The sequence below is a fragment of the Nicotiana sylvestris genome, chromosome 2, assembly GCF_000393655.2.
Source record: "Nicotiana sylvestris chromosome 2, ASM39365v2, whole genome shotgun sequence".
Lineage (NCBI taxonomy): Eukaryota > Viridiplantae > Streptophyta > Magnoliopsida > Solanales > Solanaceae > Nicotiana > Nicotiana sylvestris.
In genome coordinates this window covers 181,361,681-181,376,988 of record NC_091058.1, presented here as the reverse complement: position 1 = coordinate 181,376,988, position 15,308 = coordinate 181,361,681, and the positions used below count along the sequence as shown (strand labels likewise).

Genomic DNA, 15,308 nt, shown 5'->3' with positions numbered 1-15,308 from the left:
CTATTATTTAAATAGCCAATTTTCGCCTTTTAAATTATACAAAAAAGTAAATAAATTTCTGGAAATAAATTGAAAGCATTAAAATAATTTATAACATATAATTACCAATTTAAAAATACATGACTTAATTTTATGAATATAAAATACGATTGAATCTTAAAAGGGCTAATATTGCAATTATATGTAATTTAGCTAAAAAATACTAAATAAATTTGTAAAAATATGCAAAAATTACCTTAGCTATATTTTAGTAGAAATATAGAAGTCCAATAAATGAATTACCAAAATAATAATTTTGAAAATAATTATTGGATTTTTTATGGATAAAAGAGGGAAATAAATTTATTTTAAAACCTCTAAAAAATTATGAAAAAAATAATAAGACATTTGGATATGCTTACATATGCACATATATGCTATTTTGAAGGTATTTTGCATATTAAAAATATATAGGGAAAAATTGGGTATTAACACTTGACCCAAAATTTGACCGAAAAATCAGAAAGGGGGAATAATCTGGGATTTATGATTCGTGAAGTTTGGCTGGGGTTTTTGGGAAATTAATAGTGAGACAGTGTTGGGAGAGGGTTGAGGACTATATGGTATGAATTTGGTGGGGTTTGGAACAACTAGGGTTTTGGCCGTGGTTTTTCGATTTAAGATTCGAAGAAACCGGCAAGGATTCTAAGGAAGAGGAGTGAAGATATAGACTAAGGAGATGAAGGGGAGTTCAGGGTGTAAATTTGGGAGGCTTTGGACCACTTGAACCACCGTGAGGCAATTTCCAGCGGTGTTTTATGGTGGAGGCACTGAAGGAAACCTAGGCGGCTAGGGTTTGCTTCTTTGGAGAGAATAGATGAAGTGAGGAGAAGGGTCTGATTGGGGGGGAGGGGTCCATGTAAGGCCCCGTGAAATTTCAACTCAAAAACCTGAATCTCGTAGTGTCAAGTTAGGATCATATGTTAGAAATTCATAAAGTTAAGGAATAATGTTTTCCAGGAAAATGCATTTCTGCTGTCCATTATGCGATAATATAATAGTTATGCGAACCGCATAGTCACTGCATATCCAGACAGTTTGTTGGTTTATTTGAGGTCAACTATGCGGCCAATTATGCGATCGCATAATCAATATGCGGGCCGCATAGTCATCACATAATCCCGTATGAATATTTGTGAGAAGCAGTTCTGTGGTGCATTATGCGACCGTAGAAAAAGTATGCAGACCGCATTTCTGTCGCATACCCAGATAGTCTGTTCAGGTTTTGGGACCATTGTTGCGGTCCATTCTACGGGCCGCATGTCAATTTTGCGATCGCATATACGATCGCAGATCTGAGTCGGGGCTTCAGATTTCTAAATTTTAAACCTGACCCCTATCATTATATCCTGTGCAATAGCACATTTTGACCCTACTTTCTTGGTGCTTTTAGAGTGAGAAAGAGGGTCTAAGATAAGGGAAGTGTCTTTCATCAAAATTGCTCCACAAATCCTTGTTAAAACATTGAAGATAATCAAGTAAGGAACCTAAATCTTCATCCTAGGAGGTAAGACTTCACCACCTAAGCTCTTAATTTGAAACATAGCCAAAAGGGGGCCATCTGTGTGGTAATTCATGGGGATAAGGGTGATTACAATGCATGCATGTGCTCTTAAAAGATATGGAGAAATTATAAATAGAGAGGCATGGGGAAAGGGCTAGTGTAATCATGCATAAAAGGACCATAAGGCCTTGATGAACACTCAATGCTTGATAAAATGCTCAAGTGAGCTTAAACTATGATCTTTTCATGATTATGGGTTCAATTGTGCTACATTGCATAAATAGATTGAAGTGCGAACATTCCAGAACATTATAGGATTAAGGGAAAGCTCAATTGAGGTATATATGGCTAAAACCTCATCTTTTAGAAATATATCTCCGTTGGTGTTTGTGTAAATGCAGTAAGATTAAGGTTGGATTGTTATATTGGTTGTTGTTTCACATGAATTGGAGTTGCAACCTTATAGGCGTGAAAGATATGTCTCAATATGGTCGAAGTGCTATTTTTGATAACTTGAAAAGGTGCAATGAATATGAATCATATATTGAAATGCCTAGACCTTAAATTAAGATTAAAGCTGCATATGTTGTGCCATCTACGTGGTGTCTCATCTATGCTTACAATTTGATTTGCTCTTGTGTGCACATACTATCCTAAATTACATATCTAACATTGAAATTAGGAATAATATGAGATGTGGCCTAGTGCCAAATATATGACGTGATAGTTGTTTCCCCAAGTGCCTATGAAATGATAAATGTGAAACAAAGATTGAAATGAGATGATTGACGCAAAAAGGGAAATGCCTTGGTAAGGCGGCCTAGCCGATCGAGCCGAGATCGGACGCCATGCCGCACACATGGTGGTATTGTATTTGTGATTGAAGTATATGTCTCAAATGAGGCAACCTAGCTGATCGGGTCGAGATCGGACTCCGCTCAAGATAGCGGTGGTATTGTGGACAATGATGAACAGTATGAAATGCCCCAAACCTAAAAGCTATGGGAAAATGATGTGAAAATTGTATGATTCTTTTATTTGATAATGTTGTGACCATTTAAAGTGTTTGAGTTATACTTGTAATTATCTTATTCTTGTATGAAAGTTATTTCTAACTAGATGGTGTTTAGTTATATATACTAGTACTATTCCATGCTACTAACGTCCCTTTTTCTGGGGGCGCTATATTTATAAATGAATGCAAGTGGCTCCGTAGCAGAAAGTGCCGATCGCGCGTAGCGGAGTGTCCTCCTCTCAAAGTTTTGGTGAGCCCCTTTCTCCTTCATGGGGTTATATTGTATATCTTTTGTTGTAGACTTCCACTTTTGAGGTATAGTTGGGGCCTTGTTGCCGGCGTTGTTATAATTTGTCTTTTGTATCCATAGAGTCTCCGTAGACATTTGTGTGGGTTATGTATGGGTGTTGGACGGGTTTATGAACTAGGTTGAAATCTTGAACTCGTGTTTCTCTAAATTGTAACTGTATGGGATCTTGAAAACTTAACTACGGTTTAAGGTTGTGATATAAAATGAATCAACAATGTTGAATGTACGATTTTGCTATTGTCTAAATAAACAAAATCATGGTTTCTTAATCATATTGAGATGGGCAGAACAAAGTCTTGCTTAGTTGGGTTCATTCGATTGAGCGTCGGTCGCGCCTCCCGAGGTTGGGGCGTGACAGTCCGGTCTTCGGACAATTTTGTACTAAGTGAATTGTGAGTTCCGAGTCGTTGGATGATTAAAATCCAATGGCTATGATCAAGTGTTACAGAAACGGGGTCATTTGGGGTTAGACGGGTCTGGACCGGGTTTGGCAGGGATTGGGTTTGGGTCAAGGGGAGTTTTAGATGGGTTTTGGGCATTAAAATGGCCCAAACTCAAATTAAAAACCCTTTTCTCTTTTATTCCCCTTTTTTCTTTTTTTTTTCTCTTTTTTTTAATTGAAAATCCTGAAATTAAAAATCCTAAACTATCTAAAATTTGAAATTAAACTAATTAACTAATTATAAAAATTATAAATATAACTTAATTCTAAATTAAAAGAAAAAACTCAATAAATTAAAAATTAAAAGGCCAAAATGTAAAAATGAGCTATTTTTGTAATTTTTAAATTTTTTATAAAACAAATAATTACTGATTAATTCTAAAAAATATAAAAACAAATCCCAAATGCAATTCATGATATTTTTGGTAATTTTCATGATTTAAATAAAAATTAAACATTCACAGAAAAATACAAATAATTAAGAAAATTCTACAAAAATTCCTAAAATGGCAAATAATTAACGGAAAACCTATTTCTTGGGATTTTATAGGACTATTTCGTATAGGGAAAAAATCACATGCTCACAACTGCCCCTCTTTGCTCAGAAACTCAAAGGGTTTCGGGTAAAGACAAAATGAGCAAACTATAAGGGATTTTTGCCCGTTTGAAACTCTATGAGAAACATCTTTTGAAAAGGCCCGACTAAACCTTGCTTCGGAGGTTGCATACATAACCTTGGCTATAAAGGAATCAGGTCAGTATAGTTCTGGAAGTTTGGTAGCTGGGACTATCAGGAAACTGTGATTTCACTGCTGTTGCTGCTGTTTCTACTTGCTGAGCTCCTTATTACACCAAAATGAAGGATGAAAAGCTAAACTAGCTAAGCCTATCAACTACGAGTGATAAGATTCCTATCTATAACCTTATAAAGCTTGATCTTGAGTCTTGGCTGGTTCTTCCTGCAGACTCTAATCTAAATATTGATACTCGTTAGCTGCAACTGCTGGTTCACTCTTCTTTAGCTTTTCGGATCAAGGCGGGACATGCGAAGCTTGTGACTTCAATCAAATTTGAGTAGTCTGCATCTTTTCTCCGCTTCTGCACCTTGAGTTCAACTTCTTTTCTTATTTCTTATTTTCTTTTATTTGGGTTAAGACTTCTTCTTCTGGTCATCTCAAACCTTGTGCCTCCCAGTGAAAACCTATTTAGGCACCAAAGCAAATAAACGAACGAAATTTTTCTGCCCCAGTTTTCACACGAAAAATTTCGTGAGTTACTGTAACAAAATCTAAACAATTTCTTTATTGAAGCAATAAAATCAGGATTGTGTGTCCTTGGGAAAAAGAGATTAGGGAGTGGAGCCCAATATCTATGCCAAAAATCAACTAGGGAGTAGAGATTCTATGTCTAAAAATAAAGTCAACTACTGAGTGGAGACCCTATGTTGGGAAAGCGACTAGGGAGTGGACACCCTATGTCTAAAAATAAAGTCAACTAGGGAGTCGAGACCATATGTTGGAAAAGCGACTAGGGAGTGAAGACCCTATGTTTAAAAATAAACTCAACTAGGGAGTGAAAACCCTATGTTGGAAAGGCGACTAAGGAGTGGAGACCCTGTGTCTAAAAAAATAAACTCAACTAGAGAGTGGAGACTCTATGTTTAAAAATAAAATCAACTAGGGAGTGGAGACCCTATGTTGGAAAGGCGACTAGGGAGTGGAGTCCCTATGTTTTAAATAAAATCAACTAGGGAGTGGAGACCCTATGTCTAAAATAAACTCAACTAGGGAGTGGTTACCCTATGTTGGAAAAGTGACTATGGAGTGGAGACCCTATGTCTAAAATAACTTCAACTAGGGAGTGGAGACCATATGTTGGAAAAGCGACTAGGCAGTGGAGACCCTTTGTCTAAAAATAAAGTCAACTAGGGAGTGGAGACCCTATTTTGGAAAAGCAACTAGGAAGTGGAGACCTTATGTCTAAATTAACTTCAATTGGGGAGTGGAGATCCTATGTTGGAAAAGCGACTAGGGAGTGGCGACCCTATGGCTAAAATAAAATCAACTAGGGAGTGGAGACCCTATGTTGGAAAAGAGACTAGGGAGTGGATACCCTATGTTGGGAAAGCGACCAGGGAGTGGAGATCCTATGTCTAAAAATAAACTCAACTAGGGAGTGGAGACCCTATGTTGGAAAGGCGACAATGTAGTGGAGATCCTATGTCTAAAAAAATAAACTCAACTAGGGAGTGGAGATCCTATGATGTAAAAACGACTAGAGAGTGATGTGTTAGGATCATGTGTTAGAAATTCATAAAATTCCTCGCAAGCTCGCCGCGGTTCGGACCCTTTGGATTGATCTGTGCATTAAAAGTTAAAGAGTAGTGTTTTCCAGAAAAGCGCGATTCTGCGGTCAACTATTGCGGTCGCATAATAGCCATGCGGACCGCACCGTAGAGTCAGACAGTGTGATAGTTAATTTTGATGTCAACTATGCGGCCAATTATGCGATCACATAGTCGATATGCGGGCCGAATAGTCATCGCATAATCCCCTTGGAATTTTTGCGGGAGAAAGTTCTGCGGTGCATTGTGCAATCACAGCACAGGTATGCGGACCACATTCTTGTCGCATACCTAGGTAGTTTGTTAAAGTTTTTGGGAGAATTTTTGCGTTCCGTTCTGCGGGCCACATGTCAACTTTGTGATCGCATATGCGACCGCAGATCTGAGTCGGGGCTCCAAATTTCTAAATTTTAAACCCGACACGTCCCCCCCCCCCCGTCATTTTATCCTACGCAATAGCTCATTTTGAGCCTATTGCCTGGTGCTTTTAGAGTGAGAGGGAGGGTCCAATAGAGGGGAAGTGAATTTCATCAAAATTGCTCTACAAATCCTTGCTAAAACATTGAAGATAATCAAGTGGGGCACCTAAACTTTCATCCCAGGAGGTAAGACTTCATCACCTCAGCTCTGAATTTTATACATAGCTATAAGGGGTCATTAGTGCGGTAAATCATGTGGATAAGGGTGATTGCCTTGCATGCATGTGTTCTTAGAAGATATGGGAAAATTATAAATAGAGAGGCTTGGCGCATGGGCTAGTGTAATCTTGCATAAAAGGACCATAAGGCCTTAATGAACACTCAATGCTTGATAAAATGCTCAAGTGAGCTTAGATTATGATCTTTTTATGATTATGGGTTCAATTGTGCTACATTGCTTAAATAAATTTAAGTGTGAACATTCCGGAATATTATAGGATTAAGGAAATCTCAGTTGAGGTATGTATTTCTAAAACCGCTCCTATTAGAAATCGAGCTCCGTTGGTATGCGTATGTGCAAATATGGCAAGACTAAAAACTTGATTGATGTATTGATTGATATTTTACATGAATTGGTTTTGAAATTGGATGTGTAAACATGAAAGGTGTGCCTCAATGTATGCAAAGTACTATCCGAGATATTTGAAGATGTGCAAAGAATATGAACCACGTGTTGAAATTGCCTAGACTTCACGTCAAGACTTAAAACTGGGATTATCATGCTAATTATGTGAAATCTTACCTATGCTTGCAACTTGAATTGCTTTTGTATGTGCCTATGATCATAAATTGCAAGGTTGACATTGAAAGCGGAAACGATGTGATAATTTTGGCCCTAAGTGCCAATGAATTTATATGATATATGTGAAATAATGATTCAAATGAGATGATTAATGAGAAAGGAACAACACCTAGGTAAGGCGGCCTAGCCGATCGGGCCGTGATCGGACACCATGCCGCACACATGGTGGTAATGTGCTGATATTGAATTTCGAAAAAAGGGAAATGAAATGGTGATTGAGGCATATGTCTCAAATGAGATAGCCTAGTCGATCGGGTCGTGATCGGACTCCGCTCAAGATAGCGTGTTATTAAGAATAATGATGAACAAATGAAATAAATGCCCCAAGCTATAGTTATGGAAATCATGTGAAAGTTGTATGACTCTTTATTTCATGATGTGGTGTTCGGTTAAAGCTTTGATTGTTTCTTGTGATTTCCTTGAATTCTTGTATGATAGTTCTTTCTAATAATATAGTGTTTAGTTATACATACTAGTACTATTCCATGGTACTAACGTCCCTTTTGCCGGAGGCAATACATTTTTAAATAAATATAGGAGGCTTCACAGCGGATAGTGCCGATCACGCGTAGCAGAGTATCCTCTTCTCAAAATCTTGGTGAGCCCCTTTCCTCTTCCAGGGGTTATGTTGTACATCTTTTGTTATAGATATCCACTTTTGAGGTACAGCCGGGGCCTTGTTGCTGGCATTGTCATACTTGTCATTTGTATCCTTAGAGGCTCCGTAGACGTTTGTGTGGGTTATGTACGTGGGTTGGATGGGTCTATGAACTAAGTTGTAATCTGAAACTCTTGTTTCTCTAAATTGTGACTATATGTAATATTGGAACTTAACTATGGTTTAAAGTTGTAATATGAAATGATCTGACAATGTTGAATGTGAAACTTTTCCTATTGTCTAAATAAACGAAAGCATGGTTTCCTTAATCATATTGAGTTGGGTAGAAAGTGTTTGATAAGGTTTTCTCAGTTGGGTTCACTCGATTGAGCGCCGGTCGCACCTCCCGAGGTTGGGGTGTGACAAACTTGGTATCAGATCATAAAGTTTTGATGTGTCCTGGGATGTCTCAGAGCCGTGTCTAGTAGAGTCTTTCTTATCGGTGTGTAGTTGACCACATCTATAAGTTGGAGGCTACTTGGGCATTCAGAAATAACACCCTTCATTGATATTCTGGATTGTGCGGCAAGACTTGTTATGAAACTATTCCCCCTATAAGTAGTGTATTGTTCTATCTTTTAGTAAATGACACCTAAGAAGAAAGCGAGAATTGGCCAAGAAGACAATGCCACCTGAGTAGTGGCTGATGATTCACTACTTGATAATGCGAGTGAGGGTAGTCGCCCTACTATCACCTTGCCTGGTTCTTCTATTCTAGAGCAGACTACCCCAACTCCAACATCTGCGGAGGGTACCACTATCCCTCCCATTGATACTCATGTTCCGCCTCCAGCCCCAACTTCTAGTTCTGGTATTTCTGATAGGGATCTTAGGGGTTGACTCAGCTAGTGGCCTCTTAGGCCCAGAGGTAAAATGCTGCACCCAGTTCATCTAGCCAGCAAGGGGATTCCACCAGTTCCAAGGTGAATACATTTCTTCCATTAAACCCTCCAGTGTTTACGGGTGCCAATGCAGAAGAAGACCCTCAGGATTTTATTGATGAGATGCACAAGACCCTCAAGGTTATGCGTGAAACTGATACATATGGAGTAGAGTTGGATGCCTACCGTCTGAAAGGGGTGGCTTATTAGTGGTTTGAGTTGTGGGAAGATTCTCGTGAGGAGGGGAGCCCTCCGACGAGGTGGAACGAGTTTGCCGATGCTTTTATAGATCACTTCCTGCCTGCTGAGACAAGGGCAGCCCCTGCAGCAGAGTTTGAAAACCTAAAGCAAGGTAGAAAGAGTGTGTGGGAGTACCATATGGAGTTTGCTTGCTTGTCCAAATATGCTATCTATATGTTGCCCATAATAGAGGCCAAGGTGCGCCGGTTTGTTCAGGGCCTTAATCCTTTGACTATTAAATAAGGCTTCTACGGCTGCATTGAATTTTGACATGAATTATGGGAAGATGGTAGCATTTTGATCAGGACATAGAGAACCATAAACTAAAGAACATAATGGACAGAGAGGGTAACAACAAGGCCGGGTCTACGGGAAACATGGGAGAGTCACTAGGCGGGGGAAGATCAGTCTTTAGGGGAGGATCGTCAGGGCCATCCCAGTCTTTTGCGCAGCCTTCAGCCATTGCACTACCATCGGGACCCAGCCAGCAGTAGCAATAGAGTCGGTTCAGGCCCAGTCAGGGCAACAGGGGATCCCACCAGTGGGGTCGGTAAGGAGAGAGATCTCAGCGGTAGTAGAGGTTTGTGTGCCCCAGGTGCGAGAAGATACACTCAGGGATTTGCTATTTGGAGTTACCTGTATGCTATGGATGTGGGATGAGGGGTCATATTCAAAGGCATTGTCATGTATCCCGCTAGGGAGCGGGTAGGGGCATAGCACATCCAGCCCAGCAGCTGCTACATCTTCATCCCTCTTTCCAGCTCGAGGTACCCCAACACTCGTAGGCCGGGGTGCAGCTAGGGGTGGCGCGCAGAGTTCAGGAGGACCTAGCCGGTTCTATGCTATAAGTGGTCGCCAAACCACAAAGGCTTCTCTAGATGTTGTTACAGGTATTCTGACTGCCCAATCTCATGACGTGTATGCACTTATTGACCCTGGTTCCACCTTGTCCTATGTTACACCTTTTGTTGTTATGGAATGTGGGATAGAACCGGATCAGCTTCATGAGCCATGTTTGGTGTCTACTCTGGTTGGTGAGTCTATTTTGGCTGCTCAAGTTTATAGAGGATGTGTTGTTACGGTACGGGGTAGGGATACCATGGCCGATCTTATTAAATTAGGTATGGTCAACTTTGATGTAATAATGGGAATGGATTGGCTTTATTCATGTTTTTCCAAACTTGATTGTCGGACTAGAACTATGAGGCTTAAATTTCCTAATGAGCCCATTGTTGAATGGAAGGGAGATAATGTCGTGCCAAAAGGTCAGTTTATTTCTTACCTTAAGGCCACGAAGAAGATCAAGAAGGGGTGTATCTATCATTTAGTTCGGGTTATGGACACTAATGCCGATGCGCCTAGCCTTGAGTCCGTGGTAGTTGTGAATGAATTTTCGGATGTCTTTCCAGATGAACTCCCTAGGATTCCACCAGATAGGGAGATCGATTTTGGGGTCGATGTGATGCTAGGCACAAAGTCTATATCAATTCCACCTTACAGAATGGCACCGGCAGAATTAAAAGAGCTAAAGGAACAACTGAAGGATTTGCTAGAAAAGGGTTTCATCCGGCCGAGTGTGTCACCGTGGGGCACACCGGTCTTGTTTGTAAGGAATAAAGATGGGTCGCTACGGATGTGTATTGACTACCAGCAACTCAAAAAAGCCACAATCAAAATTAAATATCCTCTACCAAGAATAGATGACTTGTTTGATCAATTGCAAGGTGCTACATATTTCTCAAAAATTGACTTGCGGTCCGGGTATCATCAATTGAAGATAAGGGAGCAGGATATCCCAAAAACAGCATTCAGGACTCGGTATGGGCACTTTGAATTTCTGATGATGTCTTTTGGGCTAACAAATGCCCCGGAAGCAGTCATGGATCTTATGGATCAAGCCTTCAAGCCTTTTCTAGACTCATTTATGATAGTGTTCATTGACGATATTCTTGTGTATTCCCGAAGTCGGGAGGACCATGTTGACCATCTTAGGCCAGTTCTGCAGACTCTTCAGCAACATCAACTATATGCAAAAAAATTCGAAATGTAAATTTTGGCTTGAATCTGTTGTGTTCTTGGGTCATGTCATCTCCAAGGAAGGAATTATGGTTGATCCTCAGAAGATTGCAGCAGTAAAGAATTGGTCTAGACCTACCACTCCAAAAGAGATTCGCAGTTTCTTGGGTTTGTCCAGGTACTACAGAAGGTTTGTGGAGGGATTTTCTACTCTCGCCTCTCCATTGACTAAATTGACGTGGAAAGCAATTAAGTTCCAGTAGTCCGATTCTTGTGAAAGAAGTTTCCAAGAATTGAAATCAAGATTGACTACAACATTGGTATTAAACCTACCATAGGGTATAGAGGGATTTGTGGTGTATTGCGATGCTTCGAGTATTGGGATCGGGTGTGTGTTATTGCAGCATGGCAAGGTAATAGCCTACGTTTCTAGGCAACTCTAGAATCATGAAAAGAACTATCCAACCCATGACATAGAGCTTGCGGTAGTGGTGTTTTCGCTAAAGATTTGGCGACATTATTTGTATGGGGTCCATGTGGATGTATTTAAGGATCACAAGAGCCTTCAATATATTTTCAAGCAGGAGGAGTTGTAATTTGAGATAGAGAAGAAGGCTAGAGTTACTCAAGAACTATGACATTGATATTCTCTATCACTTGGGAAAGGCTAATGTCGTGGCGGATGCTCTTAGTTGAAATCTATGGGAAGTTTGGCTCATTTGGAGGCATATCAGAGGCCGTTGGCCAGGGAGGTTCATCTGTTGGCCAGTTTGGGAGTTCGCCTTGCGGACTCTAATGAAGGAGGAGTGATTGTGCAAAATAGGGCTAAATCATCACTTGTGGAGGATATGAAAGAGAAGCAATTTAACAATGGGCTCATTATTTGTAGATTTGGAGTTCAAAGAAGATGATTGGGTATTTTTGACGGTTTCCCCCATGAACGTTATCTTGCGATTTGGAAAGAAAGGAAAATTGAGTCTGAGGTATGTCGGACCGTACAAAATCATTCAGAGGATTGGTCAGGTGGCATACAAGCTCGAGATGCCACCCAAGATGTCATTGGTACACCTAGTCCTCCATGTGTCTATGTTGAAGAAGGTGGTGGGAGATCCATCCACTATTGTTCCAATTGAAACTATTGAGGTTAATGAAGAACTGTTTTATGAAGAAGTTCCAGTTGCCATTCTTGACAGGCAAGTCCGGAAATTGAGAAATAAGGAAATTGCCTCCGTAAAAGTATTATGGCGGAACCAGTAGGTTGAGGAAGCCACTTGGGAAGCAGAGGAAGAAATGAGAATGACGTACCCACATTTGTTGGTATAGCCATGTAATAGCTTTTTATGCAATTGGTCCCTATGAACTCTTATCTTTTGATTTGATCTATGTAAAACTGATCTATTTTTGTTATATGTTGCCTATGCGGCCATGTTTGGTGTCGTACAAGTTATGTTATGTCTATGGGACATGTATATGTTGTTAGAATATGTTTTTGGGGCCCTCTGACAGGTGGATAGGCCTAGATACAAAGGAAACTCTGACAAATTTTTTGGAAATTTAGGGAATTAGCCAAATTTGGAGTTGTTGATGTGTTTCTGTTACAACCCATATTCATGTATGTTAGCTCATGCCATAATGTAGTTGACGTAAATCGATGAATATATTATCTTTAAGATGATAAGAAGTTAATCCTTTTGGTTTTAACTGATACAAAGGTGCATAAGGGTGGTTAACAAGTATTAGAAGTTAAACGAATCAAGGATGTTGTCAGCCGTATTTTCGGGTAAACCTATAGGTGCTTAATACACTCAAGAGGTAGTATTTTAAGGTATTTGAATCATATAATATCTGTATCATAAGTCTTGAAGTCAAATGAGTTATGAGAAAAAAGTCAACAAAAGTTGTCGCAACTTAGGTTCATAGTCTTACTTAAACATTAGGTCAAATGTTACTAATCATTTTTCCCAATTTACTTAGAATTATGGGGCTATCTACATACCAAATTGAAGATCTATGAGTCTAGTTTCCAACTTATTAAACCGTTTGTCGATAAGATCTCGGAGTAAAGAGATATTCGCGTTTTTGCGAGACTGCGCCAAGCACCTCTCTATGGGTCCCACTTAGCCGGTTTAAGACATTTGGATATATGTATGTATGTATGTATATATATATATATATATATGATGCCTCCAACCCATTTTAAGTCATTTTTTCACTAAATTCAGACCTTAGAACCCTAGAAGAACCATCTCAAGGTTCTCTCAATATTCAACACCCAAACAAAGGGCAAACAACATAAATCAAGTGTGGGGAATCCCGTGGCGCTATTAAGTTTCTTGTTCTTCTTGTTGTTGCTCATTTTTGGGTTGTTACAGCTCGCGTGGGAGGTTGTTTTAAGGGGTTTATGTTATGTAAATACTCCCTCAAGTTCTTAATATCAACCCTAGGTGATTTCAAGCCTTCTAAAGTTATTCTAGTTTCAAAAAACGCTAATTGATTGCTAGTTTCGCTTCCTTGTTGTTGTGGCAGCATTGAAGGGATATTTCATGGACAATTAAGGTCAAATCGGAGTTGTTATTTCTGTCTAAAGGTAAGGAACCTCTTACTCTACATGTATTTAAGATTATCTAAGTTGCGGCTAAGTCATTGAAGCTAGAACTTGTGAAATATATATCGAAAGGCTTGGTAGTGGTGTTATCAGTTGGTGGACTACTTTGGGAGGTTCAATATGATTACATAGATGGTGTTTGGGCTGTTTGGTGATTGTTTTCACTTGTGGGATCTCATATAAATAGGGGAGGTGATATCTGTTTCATCATAAAATAGGTTGTGGTCGGTACATAGTAGTTACGATGCTTAAACGTTAACGATAGTGTCATTTCTCCTATTGTAGACTAAGAAGTCGTTAAATTTGCATAGCTTGAGGTTGGGCAGTATATACAAGGTATGTGAGGCTATCCCTTTCCTTCTTTTGCACGACTCCGATTGTACATAAAATGAACGAGGTTCCAAAGATACTCTACTCTTAGAAGCTAGCAGTACTTACATTGTTTCCCCTCTTATGGAACTATTGATGTTGATGTTGCTTCTCTTATTCTTATGTTATCAATGTTGTTGGTACTTCCTAATTCTTATAAGGTTCATAGTGAAGAGTTAGTCCTAATAATGTGTACAGAGGATACTGACCTTACGTCACTCCGAAAGGTTTAGAACATGATTCCATGAGTCAAGCATGTATTATATATATGTATCTATTTTACTCTACTGAGCCATGCAATTGTTGGCCGGGTACGACAACTATTGTAAAACCAATAATCAGTTGGGTTTTATCGAGCTCCACGTGGCCAGGTACGATTCTATCGAGCCTTGTGATGGTCAGGTATGTTTTTACCGAGTGTATTATGGCCTGGTACAACATGATGATAATGATGCCCACAGAGGCGTGTGTTTTAAAAGTTTATATATATACATATAAATGTATCATGCATTTCATGTCAGTAGCCCTCAGAGGTGCCTAGATGTTACAGGTTGTATATTCTCTATCCCTGCTTACATTACTGTTCGTACTTATGGTTCCCTACCTTACATACTTAGTACTTTATTCGTATTGACGTCCTTTTATTTGTGGATGTTGTATGTTGTGCTATAGGTCCTGATATACAGGCAGGCGCAGTTCCCCCAATATAGTAGGCTATCCAGTTCATCGGTGATTGGCGAGATTCCTTCTTTGGACTTGTTGTGGTCTTGGTATGCACTTTTGTTATAGATATTATGGGTATGTCGGGGCCCTGTTCCGGCTATGTTGTAGCACTTATGTTCCTTTAGAGGCTCATAGACTGGTGTCAACTCATATATAGTTTGGTATGCCTTGTCGGCTGAATTTTTGTTGTATTGTACCTTATATATGTTTCTTGTTTGTCTGGTTATCCCATGTTATGTATGTTCATGCCATCATATTTTATTGTTGGTTGTCCATGATCCATGTCTACCATTTATATTGATCTCGTCAGCCCTAAAAGATAATAAATAAGGTTAGATAAAATGTACATTGGTGCTCGGCAAGTATGGCTGGGTGCTAGTCATGGCCCTCCAGTTTGGGTCGTGAAAATCTTGGTATCAAAGAAAGTGTGTCCTAGGGGGTTTCTATGATCCGTGTCTAGTAGAGTCTTGATTATGGATGTGTAGTGCGCCACATTTGTAATCAGGAGGCTATATGACATCTAGGGTTGTTACCTTCTTCTTGAATCTAGATCGAGCATAGAGTTGAGTCGTAAGTGTTCATCTCTAATATTCACCTTGTTTTATTTCAGTGATGCCTTCGACTAGGAAGCAAACGATTAGTATATGGCTTGATACAACAGCGGAAGAGGGTACCAGTCAGGTGCCCCAAGCCAGGGCAGGCCAAAGTGAGGCTCAGAGTGAGATGCCCTCTAATACCTCATCTACTCCGTCTCCTCCAAAGGATATTACGAGGCACCCAACACCTCTAGTTCCTCTGTCTGGCACTACAGACCAGGATATGTGGAGTGCTTTGCAGTTGTTGACTAGCTTGGTAGCTGCTCGGGCTCAGAGGCAGAATGC

At 39.8% G+C, this 15,308-nt stretch overlaps 1 protein-coding gene across 1 annotated transcript; it reads left to right on the top strand.

Annotated features, from left to right (window-relative positions):
* The first annotated feature begins 11,600 nt into the window (after window positions 1–11,600).
* Window positions 11,601–15,053, top strand: LOC138886029 (uncharacterized). Its single transcript, XM_070167052.1, has 2 exons — window positions 11,601–11,923; window positions 15,038–15,053. The coding sequence occupies exons 1-2, from the start codon at window positions 11,601–11,603 to the stop codon at window positions 15,051–15,053; spliced, it is 339 nt and encodes a 112-aa protein (XP_070023153.1).
* The last annotated feature ends 255 nt before the right edge of the window (window positions 15,054–15,308 follow it).

Excerpts from the sequence above, each read along its gene's own strand:
- LOC138886029 (XM_070167052.1), top strand. The coding sequence starts at position 11,601 with ATGGGCTCATTATTTGTAGATTTGGAGTTCAAAGAAGATGATTGGGTA.